Below are 15,528 nucleotides of genomic sequence, written 5' to 3'. Positions count from 1 at the left end.
TGGTCGGGTTCGAGGTCACAACAAGTGTTGACTTGGTCGATCAAAGGCAGGTCAGGAGGATTCTGGGTGGCGAGTTAGTGTTGACAAAGTTATGTGTCAAGGATCCACTGCTCCTGTGCATATTGTCTTTGCCTTTTAATTGTAGTGCAAGTTAAGTATGTAGTTGTGTCAGGGCCTTTTTGGCTTCGTCAGTCAGTCATCTTGGAGTTATAGTATGAAGTCCAGTAGCCATTTCTGTGTTTGAGATGATGTCAAAACTCATTGTATCCAGTTCATTATTAATGAAGTTTCTTCTTGATAAAAAAAAAAAAAAAAACTTGATAGCCATTGGCGGACCCACGTGAGGACGAGTGGGACTGTGGCCCCCAGTGAAATTCTAAGCAGCTTCATATATGTCATATATATATACAGCCCTTCTTGGCTGCGGATATCTGCACCTAAGCAAAAGGTGCGGAATTCCAGTTTTTTCCCACTTTCCGTTCATATTTTCACATCTTAACCATTCAGTTTTTAGATCCTAATGTATAGATCACTTCTGTAAATTTTCAGTCAATTTGATGATGGTTAAGGCATCCAAAACTGTAATTTACCATTATAGACACTAACGGTTCCGGTTAGACAGATTCGGTTTGTTCGTGTAAATTGCAGTTTTGGATGCCTTAACGATCATCAAATTGGCTGAAATTTTGTAGAGATGATCTATACATTAGGATCTAAAAACTAACAGTTAAGATGTGAAAATATTATTGGAAAGTGGGTAAAAATGGGAAATCTGTACGTTTTGCTTAGGTGCGGATATCCGCACCTGAGCAAGGTATATATATAGTTCAATTGTTTTTGCCCCCACTCCCCAAGACTTAGACCTAGGGTTGGGCACCGGTCGGATCCAACTTAAATTTCACTGGGCCTTGGCCCGGTCCGTTTTTACGGTTTGGGCTCAAAGCCTGTTTTGGCACAAATAGGGACCGGCCCGTTTCAATTCGGACCCAAATACCTGTATTTTATCATTTCTATATCTACTTTGCTATATATCCAGATTTCATTCATATCAACCTGCTGAAGATTTGAATCAAAACACAATATCAAGATCCAAAGTTCAAGCTGCAAATTCGAATATCCAGAATACATAATATCCAAATTCAAGTACTCATCAAGAACAATTAAAGCTACAATTGAAATACAAAGTACAATTAAAGCTACAATTGAAATACAAAGTGTCCAAATTTAAATACAAAGTCCAAATTCAAGTACAAATATGCAATGAAATAGAAAGTCCTAATTCAAATACAACAACTTGGCAGCCATTTTTCCAGTCTTTTATCGAACAATGCAGCCATCCATCAAGAAGACCGACCTGCAGTTCGAAGAAGAACACCAGACAATCACAACTCCAGAGCCACCAATTCGAAGCTTCCCAAAATCAAACCAGAACCTTAACTGTAGCAAAATATCACAACAATTATGTATAATTTTGAACCATCAAATGAATTTTTTTTTTTTTATGGTTGTCATTATTTGAAACTATTTTCAGTTCGACACAAATGTTTAGATGACATTATTGAAATGCTATAAAAAGTGTACATAGACAATTGACAAAACGCTATAAAAGGAAGAATGATAGCATTCATTAAACGTTATGGTAGTTATCTAAAATCTATTAAATATCAGACAATAACAGTTTATAAATGCTATGATTAATAAACTAATAGCATTTCATAAACGCTATGGTTACAAAATTACAGATAGCGTTTCCCAAAAACGATATGACATGATACTAAACGCTATGACATACAGATGATTATCTCTAATTGGTTTAATATATAACATTTTATTAATTTAACCATTTTCTCTACACAGTTATCACTTATCAGTATCCATAAAGTAAAGAATACAGAAAATAGATGAGGGTGCCCTTTAATACATCAAATGATACGGTTATAAATCTCTGTCTAACTGGGGGTGGCCTGTAGCCAATTTTCTAGTAGTGTTTTCCGATGGGGTCAAGGTTTTTCCGGTGGCCCTTTCTGAAGGTTGAGGTCATGGTTGAGCCTCGCATTGCTCCCCCGATACCCCCTCCGATTGTTATCTTACCATCTCCGGTTGACCAGAAATACCGTTTCTGGTACACAGTGACGGCCTTCTCTGGCACCTTAGTCGCGGTTACGTCTAGGTTCAGACTGGTGAACCAGAGGAACCTATGAAAATACAGAATGAAAGGGTCACTAGGGAAATTAAGTTGGAGAACAGAGAGATCGAAGAGGAGAAGAGAGAAATCACTAAGAAGAAGAGAGAGGTCGAGGCGCAGAAGAGAGAAATCATCAAGAAGAAAAGAGATATTGATGCAGCACAGAGAGAAGTTAACAAGGAGAAAAGAGAGATGGAAAAGAGCCGATGGTTCTGGAAGTAGCCCCAAGGCTGAGTGGTAATATTTCAACCTGAAATGTTTGAATATTTTTGTATGAAACTATGAATATGCCTTTGAATCGATAGATCTTTCAAGTTTTCAAAATCTACGTTTTGATAACATATTGAGCTATCCCGAAAACATATTAGTATCCTTGCATGCCTTCATTTGTTATAAGCTATATTGACATAATAACTGACAATAACTGATACGCTCGAAGTGAGTGTCAATTTAAAACCCTGCATCAGATTGTAGTTAAAAGTAAGTAGGATATCATTCAAAGCCAGGGATTGGGGTATACTTCCTGTCAAAAACGTTAAACAAATTAGTATTATTCACAAAAATATAAAACAAAAATAAAACAAAGTATAAGTATGTATTTACGAAAATTACAAGATAAGGGGGATTTAGAAGAGTTTGTATTCTAATCTAACTACTAAATATGATACAAGTGATCGATCAAACCATGAATCAAGATAGCTATAGGGGATGGAAAAGATGCAAGATGAAGTTAACAACCATTAACACGAAAACAGGTAATTTAATCAAAAACCATGGATCAAAATATGTAGATGAAAGAAATCAATCAAGAACAGAGATGAACGCATACAAAGTCCTTATTACTTTTCTTAGTTAAATCAACTAGATGAACGCACCGTAGTTAACCCTATTAAACATGCAATGCTAGTCATAGAATGCTACTCACTAACAAAACATATTTAACGCATAAAGAACGATGAAAGTTTGATTGATTTAAGCCAAACGCACAAGTTAGAACGCTAATCAAGCATGCAAGACTCATTGTTGATTTACCTAAGGAATTATAGGTTTTCCACTTAAGCAATTAAGACCTAGAACGCTAGCATATCTTAATATGGACTCAATTACATGCTCAATATTCTAAGGTTGCAACCAAAGAACACAAAACACATAAAAGATGGGACTGAAGGACAAAATCAACAATCTAAATTCATTACATATAAAAATCGCAATTTATATTCTAGAAACCTAAAACGTTTATCATGCTTCATGGTTATTGGAAACTAAACATCAAAGCATACTCTTTATTCTCACAAATATCGAAACATCCATTTAAAACAAAAACCTAGAACGCTAGTGTAATTGTTTTTAACGTTTCAAAAAAACAAAAAAACTAAAAACCAAAAACCAAAAACATGCAAAAGATAAAAGGACATGGTTTCACTTTTGAAGAACTTCAAGGATGCAAGAAAGACTTCAAAATGATGGAGGGCGTTGATGATGGTGGCTCCAATGCTTGAACAATGTAGAGGAATCGAAATTCTCTAAAAAGGGAGGAGTTGCAAATTGATTCTGGGTGTTGATGATTTCAGAGTTGTGGAATGGGTGGATGTATATGGAGGGACAGAGATGGTTGAATGGGGTGAAGGAAGATGTGTAGGACATCCAATATTAGTGAGTATATATACAGAAGCTTTAGACGTCAACCCTAGATTTCCTCCTTCAAATCTGATTCAATTTCCTTCTTTGTGTTGATGTAGATTTCCTCTTGAATTTTCTCATTGGTCCACATCACCATGACTGCAATATATCCTCAAAATCAGATCAAATATAGATTAGAGACCTTCCCAAACTCGTCCAAAAGATATTCACGTCCAAAACTCTCTTTATTTGAGCAAAACAGATTCCCAGGTATGTTGACCCTCGTGTACTGAATCAGCCATAACTTCTTATAGAAAATTGGTATTGACATATCGTAAAAATATCTGGAAAGTAGACATCCGTAGCTTTCCAAACATATAAGGATCATTATCTGGTTCGTTCTGAACTTCTCTCAAGACTCTGTCGAAGTTGACTAATCTGCACAGACATATTTTCTAATTTGAATCGGATTTGACTTTGATGTGTATCTTGCGTCCAATTAGGATTCCTTGTCTAATCTTGATTGCTTTGGCACCACATGCCTTGCACATGATCGTCCATGACATCATCTAGAAGCTTCATGAATGTTCTTAAGCTCTCCGAGCCCACTCAGGTATCCTACTATCATCAGGACTCCTAATGCCAACAGGTTTCCTAGTCCAATTAGGACTCTTGTATTGTCGCCATTTCTCATCATTTCTTCGAGCTTGACTCCTAGCTGACTCAGGATTCCTACTTTAACTGAGATTCCTTTTCCTAGTAGGATTGGGAATGCTTCATTTCTGTCTTTTTCTATTTCTACACCATTTTCTCCTTGCCTACCTTTTTAGACTCAAAAGAAAACGTCTGATAGTTGCAATTTATATTTGTTTGGTTGCATCTTATACATAATTTTAAAATTTATCAATGGCAACAGTGGCGACTGATGACAAAGGAGTATAGTTGAATTTGGGGGTAGGGAGACGGAGAAAATAGAAGAGTTTGATTTGAGAGGTAAAGCCTTTGCGGCTAGGGTTATTTACTTATTTAGTTGAGAGCGTTGCTCTCTCAGTGTAATCTTTCATTCAGCTATTGATATATGTACAACTAAAGACAAACCTTGAACACAAAATACTAGGCTCCCCTCCCAGACATTTTGTTTCTACACCCATTAATAATAATCCCCTCCCAGACATTTTGTTTCTACACCCATTAATAATAATATAGGTTAGGGGAATTTCTATCCCCTACCTTCCTTTCAGAAAAAAAATAAAAAAAATACTAGGCTCCTTACACAAGACACATCGTTTCGACGCAAGTGCATTTTCAACATAGAGGTTTTATTTGATTTTCATCAAGCACATCATATGTAAAAGGATCACAGCTGTAGTCAAGAAGAGTAAAATAGAGGCTTTATTTCATATATAGCAGCAGCAGAGAATATAAAATCACAAAACTAATACAGATATCATATCATGTAATCAAACATGGCCTACATGAATTCGCATCACATGAAGCCAGAGAAATGAAAGAAGCTGTATCTTCAAGAATCATTAGAACATATCTTGCTCTATTCAGAAATGTTAAAAACTTTTATTGGGACAAAATCCAACCATTTTCAATTTCCAATTGTCTACATTCCTATAGCCAATTTGAAAGGACTACCTAAGCTTGGGAGTACAGGACTGTCTCCTCCAGATCTTGTATACTATTCCTCTTTCATCCTAATGTTTGCGCCCTTACAGATTTGTCTTTGGCTTGCCATGCGCAGAAACACGCCTTGTCACTGAACGCATGGTCACAAATTCCTCTGCAGCAGAAGGGTGTATTCCTACCTGCAAGAAGAATAATAAAGCTTTTCAGTACAAGTGAAGCCACGGGGTACAAAATACAGGGTAATAAACTCTCATCACAAGGTCAACATTTACTCTTCTTCCAGCATCCACAAAAGTGAAAGGATGGTTACAATCTCTCCCCTCCCTTCCCTATCTATTAACCAAATCAGGCATTCAGACAATATATCCCCTCTATTTAAAATATGTGTTTTTAGTGCTTATACAACACATGCAGTTAAGTTCAGCCTATGTGTAAGTATGAGGCAGTAATCAATAGTATTAGGCCATTATTTTCTTTAGAAAGTCTTTAAAGTGGGGAGGACAGTATTCACTATTGCACAGCCCTCGCGAAAACCCCATTGAAGCAGGTGATTTAGACATATAACTCAGGAAATGAATCATGACCCAAGAGAAGGTACAACTTACTGTACTGTCAAATTGTGCCTTGGTTGCTCCACATTTCAGTGCAATAGCAATGCCCTGCGTAAAACACCCCCAAATAATGTGATTTTCTGGACAAAAAGATGATCAAACTAGAAGGAAATGGAGAGTACTATAGTATATGCTCTACGTACAGAACACAAAAGCAGTATAAGCCCAAGTTACATAATATCAGCTGGCATTATGAACATTAAGCTTCACCTTGTAGGAACCGATAAACAAGAATTCATATGATTCTAAAGCCCTTGGGCAATCCAATGCAAAATAATTGTGTGGGGGAATTTTGAAATGTCAAAATGAAATGGGGAATAAGCATCTAGAAGCAGCATAAACTCAAGTTACGCAAAACCTCAGGTGGCATAGTGAAAGTTGGAGCTTCATTTCGTAGGAACATGGTTGGTAATTCATACGACTTTAAATCCCTTAACCACTCTATTGCAAAATATCCTAGTGGAATTTAGAAATATCAAAGGATTTGTACCATATTTGAACCCGCACCCCCCATGTTCTAGCAATACACAAAATTAATCACAGACTAAGATTGACTCACATCAAGTATTAAGACATTCCAGTAAGTAAACCATAATTGCACTACACCTCTTACTACACAGCAATCTTTGAGTGATATACCTGCATAATCTCAGGTGAATCTGGCCCACACATGGATGCTCCTAGAACCTTATCCGTCTCAGCATCAACAACAAGCTTCATAACCGACTTTTCTTGCCGTCTACAACAAATATATTCATGTCATTGTTTAAAACACCATGGGAAAGGACCACATTTCTTGCATAGAGAATAGATTTTGAATTCATGATAATTGATATTAGAGGTTCAATACTGCTAATAAATTGAAGATAGGACTTCAATGTATCAAATGGATAGTTGACGTCTCATGATAATCCTAGTGAGTGCAAGCACAAGCATGGCGAGGGTCTAAACTCATACTAAATCATGAAGCCTCAAAGTGCAACCCAAATAAAGCAACAATTATTGGGCATCCGTCAAGTCCAAAGATAGCATATCTTTGCTAGACCAAGTGCTTAGAGCAGGATCTCACAATGCTGTACATACCCGGATACAGTGTTCTTCATTGGATTGAAGGTTGATGTGAAAACTAATAAATCACCGTTGGCTTGTTCTACTGCCTGTTCTTCATTAAGTCCCACCACAGATAGAGGTGGTATGCTGCAAATCAGCAAACAAAAAATAGATTAGAAAAGAGTAATATAACAAAAGAAATCATTTCCCTTAGCAATTAGCACAAATCAAAGTATCCAACAGCTGCTGAAAAGCCAAGTGCATTCAATGGATGTCTGATGTCTGGCAAGATCAAAGGAAGAGTTTGGTAGACTTTACTGGTGTCCATATAGCAGCTTTCAAATAAAAGACCATGAAGCAACCAATATGATGCTATGATGTTTCCTACTCTTGAGGAAAAAAACTCACATTTATCTATTTCATGAATCAAATTCTCCTAAAGGAGAGAGTACTTATATCAAATAACAAAATGATTCATTCAAAATACAATCCATTATTTTTCCCTACTAAAATATATACCCTCCCAAGTAAAACAATGGTACATGGTCCCCAAAAGATGAAAATCCTAAAGTCATGCAAAGCACCTAAAAGAACTTCTACAAGGACGTTCTGAATTTTGAAGCAGTTACATTCAGATCCATAGGCATCCATTCCTTTTCTTGGAAAAAAAAAAAAAACGCCCCGAAACTTAGATAAATTCATAACGCCTTACCAAATCATGTCTGCCTTCAGGATAAGAGATTGACTAGTTATAAATGCAAGGCATTGCATACCAGACAAAACATAAAATATCAAAATAATGTAACCTAAGAAGTCCATTATACGGTTATGCAATATGTAGTAATTACAATTTTTTTTGGGGGACGGGGGAAGGAATTCTAGACTCCTGCAATTGCATTGAAAAGGGGTAACAAAAGATGATCCTATGACAGAAGCTAATGAGGTGGTTTAACATGATCCAATTCATAATGCTAGTTCTAGCAGAAATTTAAGGTACGAGGCAGATCTCTGACAAGAATATCATCAGGAAGGATCACTATATATTCTACTGGACTTGCATACAATATACTGTTAACTGTGGCTCCACCATAGAAAATAGTTATCATTTAAAAACAGAAGGAAACAATATTTTAAAAGAAGAAACTATTACCTAAAAACTGCACAAGGTATATCTCTGTAATCCGGTTTGCTAGGTTGCCCACCAAAAACTGTTTTCTGTAGGGAACATAAAGTAAACAAATTAACAGCTTGAAGCCATCTCCTTGTTAGGAACCAAATGTTCAAGGAAAAACAATTACACAGCATATGTTAATGCAAACATTACAAAGAAAAATACATACTGCAAAGCATGTTCCCTCCATTAGAGCAACAGGGGTAAGGTTAGCCCGGTTTGTAACATCACCAACAGCCCATATACTAGGAACATTGGTACATGAATACTCGTCCACCTGAAAGAGAAAAAGAGCCAAGATGTACATGATGTTATTGCTTGCCTCATAAAACAATCACTATCAGATGAAGAACATAAAATGATAAACTAAAACACAAAGACAGCATTACTATCAACAAATTTGACTCATTATCCACTAATTTCAGACCCCACCCCCACCCCATCCTTCTGGCCCTCAACGAGATTTTCCAATCCCACGAACATACTTTTAAGACATCCTATTGGCAGCATAATGTGATTTCCAAACCCAACTCATATCATATATAAATGGGTATACAAGACATGTTCACTAACAGTCAATAACCCATTCCCATTACACAATCAGAGGCACATATAGTTGGGGTTTGAAGTGACATTTACTAAACAATATGTAGCCCATTCCCATTACACAATGACAGGTAATCAAAATGATTGAAATGGAAACTGTGAATGAAAAGTTATGATTTAGGGCCCAGCTATTGGCCACAACCAAAAAAAAAAAAAACTGCACACGAACTGATAAATGCATACAAGATTTGGAGATACAAATTAACAAGGGTCATACGAGATTTGGACCCCTGGATTAGTGAATCAAATTTCCAGCAACTTCAAATGCCAAAGCACCAGAAAACTAATACTACAAACAGCCCAAACCAATTCAAAAGTAGAAAGATGTGACAAAATAAGCACGATATGAAAAGGGTAGAGCATCACCTTTACAGCTCCTGTTTGATCAAGTTCCACACCCACGGCTTCCAAATTCAACCTCTTTGTATTGGGAGCCCGACCTGTCATTTACACAATCTACTTGGTAAATAGAGAATATTATAACGGCAATCACCTCTAATGCTCCACACTTATGCCAAGTAGTGAACAAATTACCATATTTACGAAAGTGCATATAACTTCTCACTATCTGAATATTTGGATATGACAATAAGTTAAGGAGATATAACTCCATAAATCTGACAGATTCTAATTTGAGAGGTCTTTACTAAAACCAATTGACAATGAAAGATTTTTGCATTTACAATTAAATTTATTGACAGCTCTTGATCTATGCTAATAAGGTAGTAACTGGTAGGAGTAATAACAATTCAGTTTTCTTATTTGAGATTATGAGGGATTAAAAATAATAATGGGCAAATAGTATTAGTTACCACATCATCAATAAAAAAAATTATAAAAAAAAAAACACTTTATATTATTCACATTCGAAATATTAAAGATATATGAGTCATTAGCTTAAGTAATGATCAATTAAATATTTGGTGGTAAGGGACAAGTTTCATGATCATGCTTGTGCCTGACAAGGCCTGTTTCATGCTAGATAGTCAGTCCCACCAGTACAGGTGAATTAAATATTTCGTGGTAAGGGATAAGTTTCATGATCATGCGTGTGCCTGACATGGCCTGTTTCATGCTAGATAGCTCAGTCCCACCTGACACACCTCATGCAAGCTCTGACCACACATGCTTACCCTCTAGGTATTACTTTAAATAAATAAATTGAATTGCTAACACTTAAAACTCCATCCAACAAAAATGAGCTTCATCTAAACCTGTAAGTTAACAAGTTGAATCACAGCTAAATAGATTAGTAGTTACCAGTGGCGAACAGCACAACATCCGCTATCAGCTCTTCACCATGATCTGTGATAACTTTTATGCCATCATCTGTTTTTATCAACTGAATTTACAAAATAATCATTAACACTAGGACAAACAAAAGTCATAATGGTAACTATAGAAGCATGAAAGGATAGCAACAAAAGTAAATACACAAGTATTCCAATGAGTTGTATTACCTCTGTCAGATTTGTTTGTGGGTGTAAATTAATTCCCCTACCTTCCAGATTCCTTGCAACAACTGCCCTCATTTCATCATCAAAACCTCTGTAACAGAAGATTGCCCAATATAATTGAATCACAAAAGCTATGCGTCTTTCACAATAATTTGTAACATCGTACAGCAAGCATTTACTCGTAATTCTCTTCTCAAACATAAAATGACATCAAATTCTATCAAATGCAAGGCAAGTGGAGTCCATTCAAAAACTAAAGTTTCTGGGTATCTTGATCAGGAACTTGCAGGCGGCATATCATTTTAGAAAAGCGCAATTTACTTCTGCAGCTCTGCTTACATTTTATGATACAGGATACTTCAACATTATTAGACCTTTTTTTTCTGATAGAAAAAACTGAATTTTAATAAAGAAAAAGAGGCTGTAGAGAACAGTGGATAAGCATCCACTAAACAAAGAGATCTGACAAAGCACAAACAACGCCAACACAGATCCAACCAAAATAAATGAACTACACTACAACAGCACTCTAATTTTAAAAAAAAAAAAAAAAAAAGGCAGAAAAAAAAAAAACCAATCCTTGAATTCCAAAGATACTAAGCCCATAAGGATGCCCAGAAACTATCGAGCACCTCTATCCCAGAAAAAAATTTCTAAAGAGCACATCAAATACTGATATAAAAATCAAAGCCCACTAAAAGGATTTGGGGCCTCACAGCTGTAACAAACATCAAATAATAGACAGATTCAAATTTTCAGTCAAGTAATTCCACCTTAATAATCAAAGTGCCTAAATTCACAAACAGAAACAACAAAACCATTCCAAACTACTGTACCTCAATGGAAGTTCCTTTCTGAAGAAAAGATCCACAGAAGCGCCCATCCCACGCCATATTGAGGCAAACTCGACCGCTATATATCTAATGATAAGAGATAATGATGGAACAAAAATCAAGAGCATGCTAAGATGATAAAAGCAAACAAGCACCACAAAGGAAAAGATTTAAGACAAACCCTCCTCCTAGCACCACGGCGCGTTTAGGCAACTCCTCCAAACTCAATGCTTCGTCAGATGTTATACCCAATTCCTAGAAAAGTCAGTTAAACAAAATTAGAAAGAAGCCAATATCTGTTAACCAACAATAACAGCACATGTTAACATCATATTTGAATTAATGCAGACATGTTCAAATTTTCTCAAGTTCAGACATTCATTTCACTGGATTTGGCTGCATTTGTAATGAAGCAAGTGTTTCTCAGTTGCTTCCAATGGTTTTGTGTTCTTTCCAACAATAAAACAAATTATCACTTTGATGATCAATGAAGGAGATAAGAATCAGTCAATGTTTGGTAGTGGGGGATTTCAAATAGAGAATTGTATATGCTATGGTTTCAAGTATTTCTGTATAAACCAATATGTGAACTCAACAAGATATAGAGAACATTTAAAATTAAAAGTTCAATCTCTTATTTTCCTTTCATTTACAATATTTATATCACACTGCTGTGCATTTCGTCATTCTTTTAGCAATAAAGTCTTGTTTATATTCAAGGAAAAAGAATTCAATAGTTTGTTTCGTTTCATCATATATATTGCACGATGTCATAAACTACTCTCAGAAAAAAAAATAAAAAAATTATATGCTACACACAGTAATAACATATTATTCAACATCCAAAGTGCCGAGTATATACCTCACCAGGAATACCAATTCGATGAGCCCTACTGCCAGTTGCAATCAATATGTGCTTTGCTGAATAGCTCAATTTAGTGCCATCAAGCTGGGTCACCTCAACTTCATTGGGACCAACTAGCTTACCCTCTCCTTCAAACAATTTAACCCCAGCATTCGACAATAAACGCTTGTATATGCCATTTAATCGAACTATTTCATCCGTCTGTTTTTGAAATAACACACATGGGGGAAAAAGTTAAGTTTCAAGCTATTATCATGAACTTGCAAAAAAGTGTTTCTGGATTCAAAAAGCACAATCAGAGACCAAAATCAATAAAAATTAATAATAAACTAACTGAAATCAAAAATATTACCATCAGATGTCTACAAGAAAGATACTTAGCTTCTACATTGACTTAAGAGCAACAAGATATGTATTACACAATGGATTTCTTGTTCGCCCCAGTTGTACTATTGTCGATGTTCTTATTATGTTGTTTCTTTATCCACAACTAGTGAATAAAAATAATAAATAATAAATTAAAAAAAAGAGGCATAGCCTACAAATTTTAACTGCAATTGTAAATTTTCAAAATTAACACAACTTTTTGAAGTTTCCATGAGCATGAAATGACTAGACCAAGCAACAAGAAGTTCCTACTTGGAAACTCTGTAATAAGTTTGCAAGGCAACCAACAATTAGGCACCTATGCTTAGGAGATCCATGATGATAATTAGAGTAAACTTTACAACTCAAATGGCATGCTAACCAACCTTTTTCTGCAAAAGTTTCTTCCAGTTGAAATCAACTTTGTCACTCACTTCCCACCCATAATTCTTGGCATCCTACAATAACAAAACAAGGACCTTAATCAGACCATTTCATTTACCAAGAAACAAATATTGTTTCTAATAATAAAACAACATATACAGCAAAATAAAAGCAACAGCTGCTAGATATATGCACTACAGAAATTAGTTTGAGCATCAACTAAATTGTGTGCATCACTTCTAATTTGCTGAAGTGTCAAATTACTTCTAATTGAAAGGAATTCCACCTCATAATCACCAGTCAGATTCATGAGTTTAGGGCAAGGGAAAGTACATTCCTCAGACCATCTAACATCAATTATAAGGAAATATTTCGAGGCTCCAGGGGGACAGGGGTGGGGGCACTTTCACGTAGATGCTCTGACCCAATAAGCATAGAAAACAAGGATAGCAGTCTATCAAGTATGAAGATGTTTCTTTTATCTTAACAAGTCAAATGTAAGAATTTAAAAACACATCAGTTCTACTGCATTGAATGACACATTTGGAACCATTTAAATCTTAAAAGGTTAGGAACTCATCCCATCACCTATCTACGTTGGCATGCATATTTCTCCACTGGATCCTAAGAAATTAACAGGTTCAACCAAATTACTTGCCAAGTACATCAACATATTCTCACCTGAATTTCACCGCCAAAAGATGCTCCATACACCAAAATCTTTTTGGGAACACAACCACGAATGACACATCTGGAAAACCAAATGTGCAAAACATAAAATGATAAGCAACTTCAACTTATTATAACAATGCGACAGACCACCAAAAAGGGCATCGAATAAACGAGTTGTAACGAACTTACGTTCCACCAACTCCTCCAATCACTTCAGAACTGATAGGATGAAATGGAAGCTCACATATGGCAACCTACAAGATGTAATAAACCCAAGTTATATATATAATACACTTCTGTTCGAGCCGAGAAGGCATCAACCAGGAAATCTCACAACAACGTTGTTGAGTCATCTACCTTAGCTCCGAAATTAGCTGCAAATCTGGAGGCACGAACACCACCGCTTCCAGCCCCAATAACAAACAAGTCAAAGTCATAGTGGGCCTCCTCTTCATTCGGTTTGCTGAGCTCACCATCAACTAGCATCTTCCTCGCCATGACTTTCACACTAAATCGACCTGACTTTCACAGCAACACCACAATATCATCATCAAAAAATCGTGTCTTTAGAGAAAAAAAGAGTACATAAAGCAAAAAAGCATCAAACTTTGGAAATGGGAAGAAGCAAATCTCTGAATCAAATGAACTCATATTCCAAGTAAACCTCTAACCATACACTGATACACACAAAGATGATCAAAAGCTGAGATTTTTACAGTATATACATAATCATAGTAATAAATTTCAAACCTTTAGGGGGTAATCAAACAAAGACGAGGTGGGGATCGTACCAAATAGAAGGTTGGAGACACTGGGGTGGTGTTTAGGGTTTTAGGAGACAGCAATGGAAAATGGTGGGTTTGATAACAGTGAATAAATAGGTAGGTGCAGTACACAGAGCTCAAAGACTGACGGACGAGGAAGAGAAATGGTGATGGGTGCTTACCGGTGGTGAGGCCGCTGCTTCTTCTTGCTTTTGTGTTTTGCTTCAGTCAAGTTATATGAGAGTCGTAATATGACAATTAGTTGGATCTTGCCTATTTATATATATTGGTTTTTCTGTTTGATTTTTCAATATTAAAATCTTGAAATAAAGGGGAAATTCTGATCTTATTTATATATATTGATTTTTCTGTTTCTATGTGATATTTTCTATTTTCATTTTAGTGATGGGGAACAAAACAACAAACTAGGTTTAGGTCGATCAAGGACAACAAATTGGACACGACACGAAAAATGGGAGATCAATCAATGTGGACATAGTTTGATTCCATCGAAAAAATGGGGACATAATTGAAATTCATAAATATTTTTTGGGGGCATGAAACGTGGACATTTTTAGTAGGGATGAATCAAGCCTGGAAAATGGGCAGGGTTGTGCTGGATGATGTGTATATATTTTTCTTTAAATGTTTGGAAAAGTCACATGCTGATGTGTGGTCCTTCCATAAATGCAAAATAATCAAGTTTGGAATTTGCATCTCCACGAGGACTAATTCTTAGGTGCGGCTACCCGCACCACGTGTACGGTACGGCTGCCCAATCAAGTCTCATAGTTTTTTGTCTTTGTTCTAGAATTGTCCCTGATTTTTAAATGTGAAATACCTAAAATACCCCCCTGCTTGGGCACTGATTGGTCAGCCGCACCACGTGGCGGTGCGGCTGCCCCACGCAAGAACCTCTCCTCTACGAGATTAAAGCAAAGCATAAAGTCTACTTTTCTGTGTGATCTATTTTATTAAGTACCTGTGTTGAGTATTACATTTGAAAAGTATTGTTAAAAAATAAAAATAAAAAATAGATTCGATGGTGGTGGAAGGCCAGCCAGGTAAAGTCATCAACTTTTAAGATTTTTGGTGTGGCTCCACTTTTAGATCACAATTTTTTTTTTTTTGGGAGTCAATTGTTCAGTCGAAAACTTACCAATACTCTTTTTTTTTTTTCGGAAATGGGGATCAATTAAGCTGCCCCAAAACTAGCCCATAAGGCTGAACTTAGTACCTACTAATAAGTCTGATGGACATGCCCAAACAGACAATAAAGAAAGGAAACTTAATTTCCCACTGGGCTCAA

At 36.1% G+C, this 15,528-nt stretch overlaps 1 protein-coding gene and 1 long non-coding RNA gene across 4 annotated transcripts; one reads left to right on the top strand and one right to left on the bottom strand.

Annotated features, from left to right (window-relative positions):
- Positions 1-5,179: 5,179 nt before the first annotated feature.
- LOC133708871 (glutathione reductase, cytosolic) lies at positions 5,180-14,554 on the bottom strand. 3 transcript variants are annotated; one of them, XM_062134429.1, is made up of 17 exons: positions 14,402-14,554; positions 13,813-13,973; positions 13,645-13,709; positions 13,465-13,534; positions 12,786-12,857; positions 12,031-12,234; positions 11,350-11,423; positions 11,172-11,255; positions 10,339-10,426; positions 10,139-10,220; positions 9,245-9,318; positions 8,442-8,549; positions 8,252-8,316; positions 7,135-7,248; positions 6,691-6,790; positions 6,046-6,099; positions 5,180-5,619 (listed from the first exon to the last, which is right to left on the bottom strand). In XM_062134429.1, exons 2-17 carry the CDS (start codon positions 13,951-13,953, stop codon positions 5,524-5,526), a joined length of 1,491 nt encoding a protein of 496 aa, XP_061990413.1. In that variant the 5' UTR covers positions 13,954-13,973; positions 14,402-14,554; the 3' UTR covers positions 5,180-5,523. The 3 variants fall into 3 exon arrangements, with proteins under 3 accessions (XP_061990413.1, XP_061990414.1, XP_061990415.1); XM_062134430.1 differs by having other exon boundaries at positions 13,813-13,977; positions 14,402-14,538; XM_062134431.1 differs by lacking the exon at positions 14,402-14,554 and adding an exon at positions 14,247-14,392.
- LOC133708872 (uncharacterized) lies at positions 5,626-6,114 on the top strand. Its single transcript, XR_009846109.1, has 2 exons — positions 5,626-5,826; positions 5,887-6,114. It is a non-coding gene; the product is annotated as an uncharacterized LOC133708872 (long non-coding RNA).
- Positions 14,555-15,528: the final 974 nt, after the last annotated feature.

The sequence above is a fragment of the Rosa rugosa genome, chromosome 5, assembly GCF_958449725.1.
Source record: "Rosa rugosa chromosome 5, drRosRugo1.1, whole genome shotgun sequence".
NCBI lineage: Eukaryota > Viridiplantae > Streptophyta > Magnoliopsida > Rosales > Rosaceae > Rosa > Rosa rugosa.
Note: the sequence above shows the minus strand (reverse complement) of the source record. Positions and strands in the feature narration are given on the sequence as shown.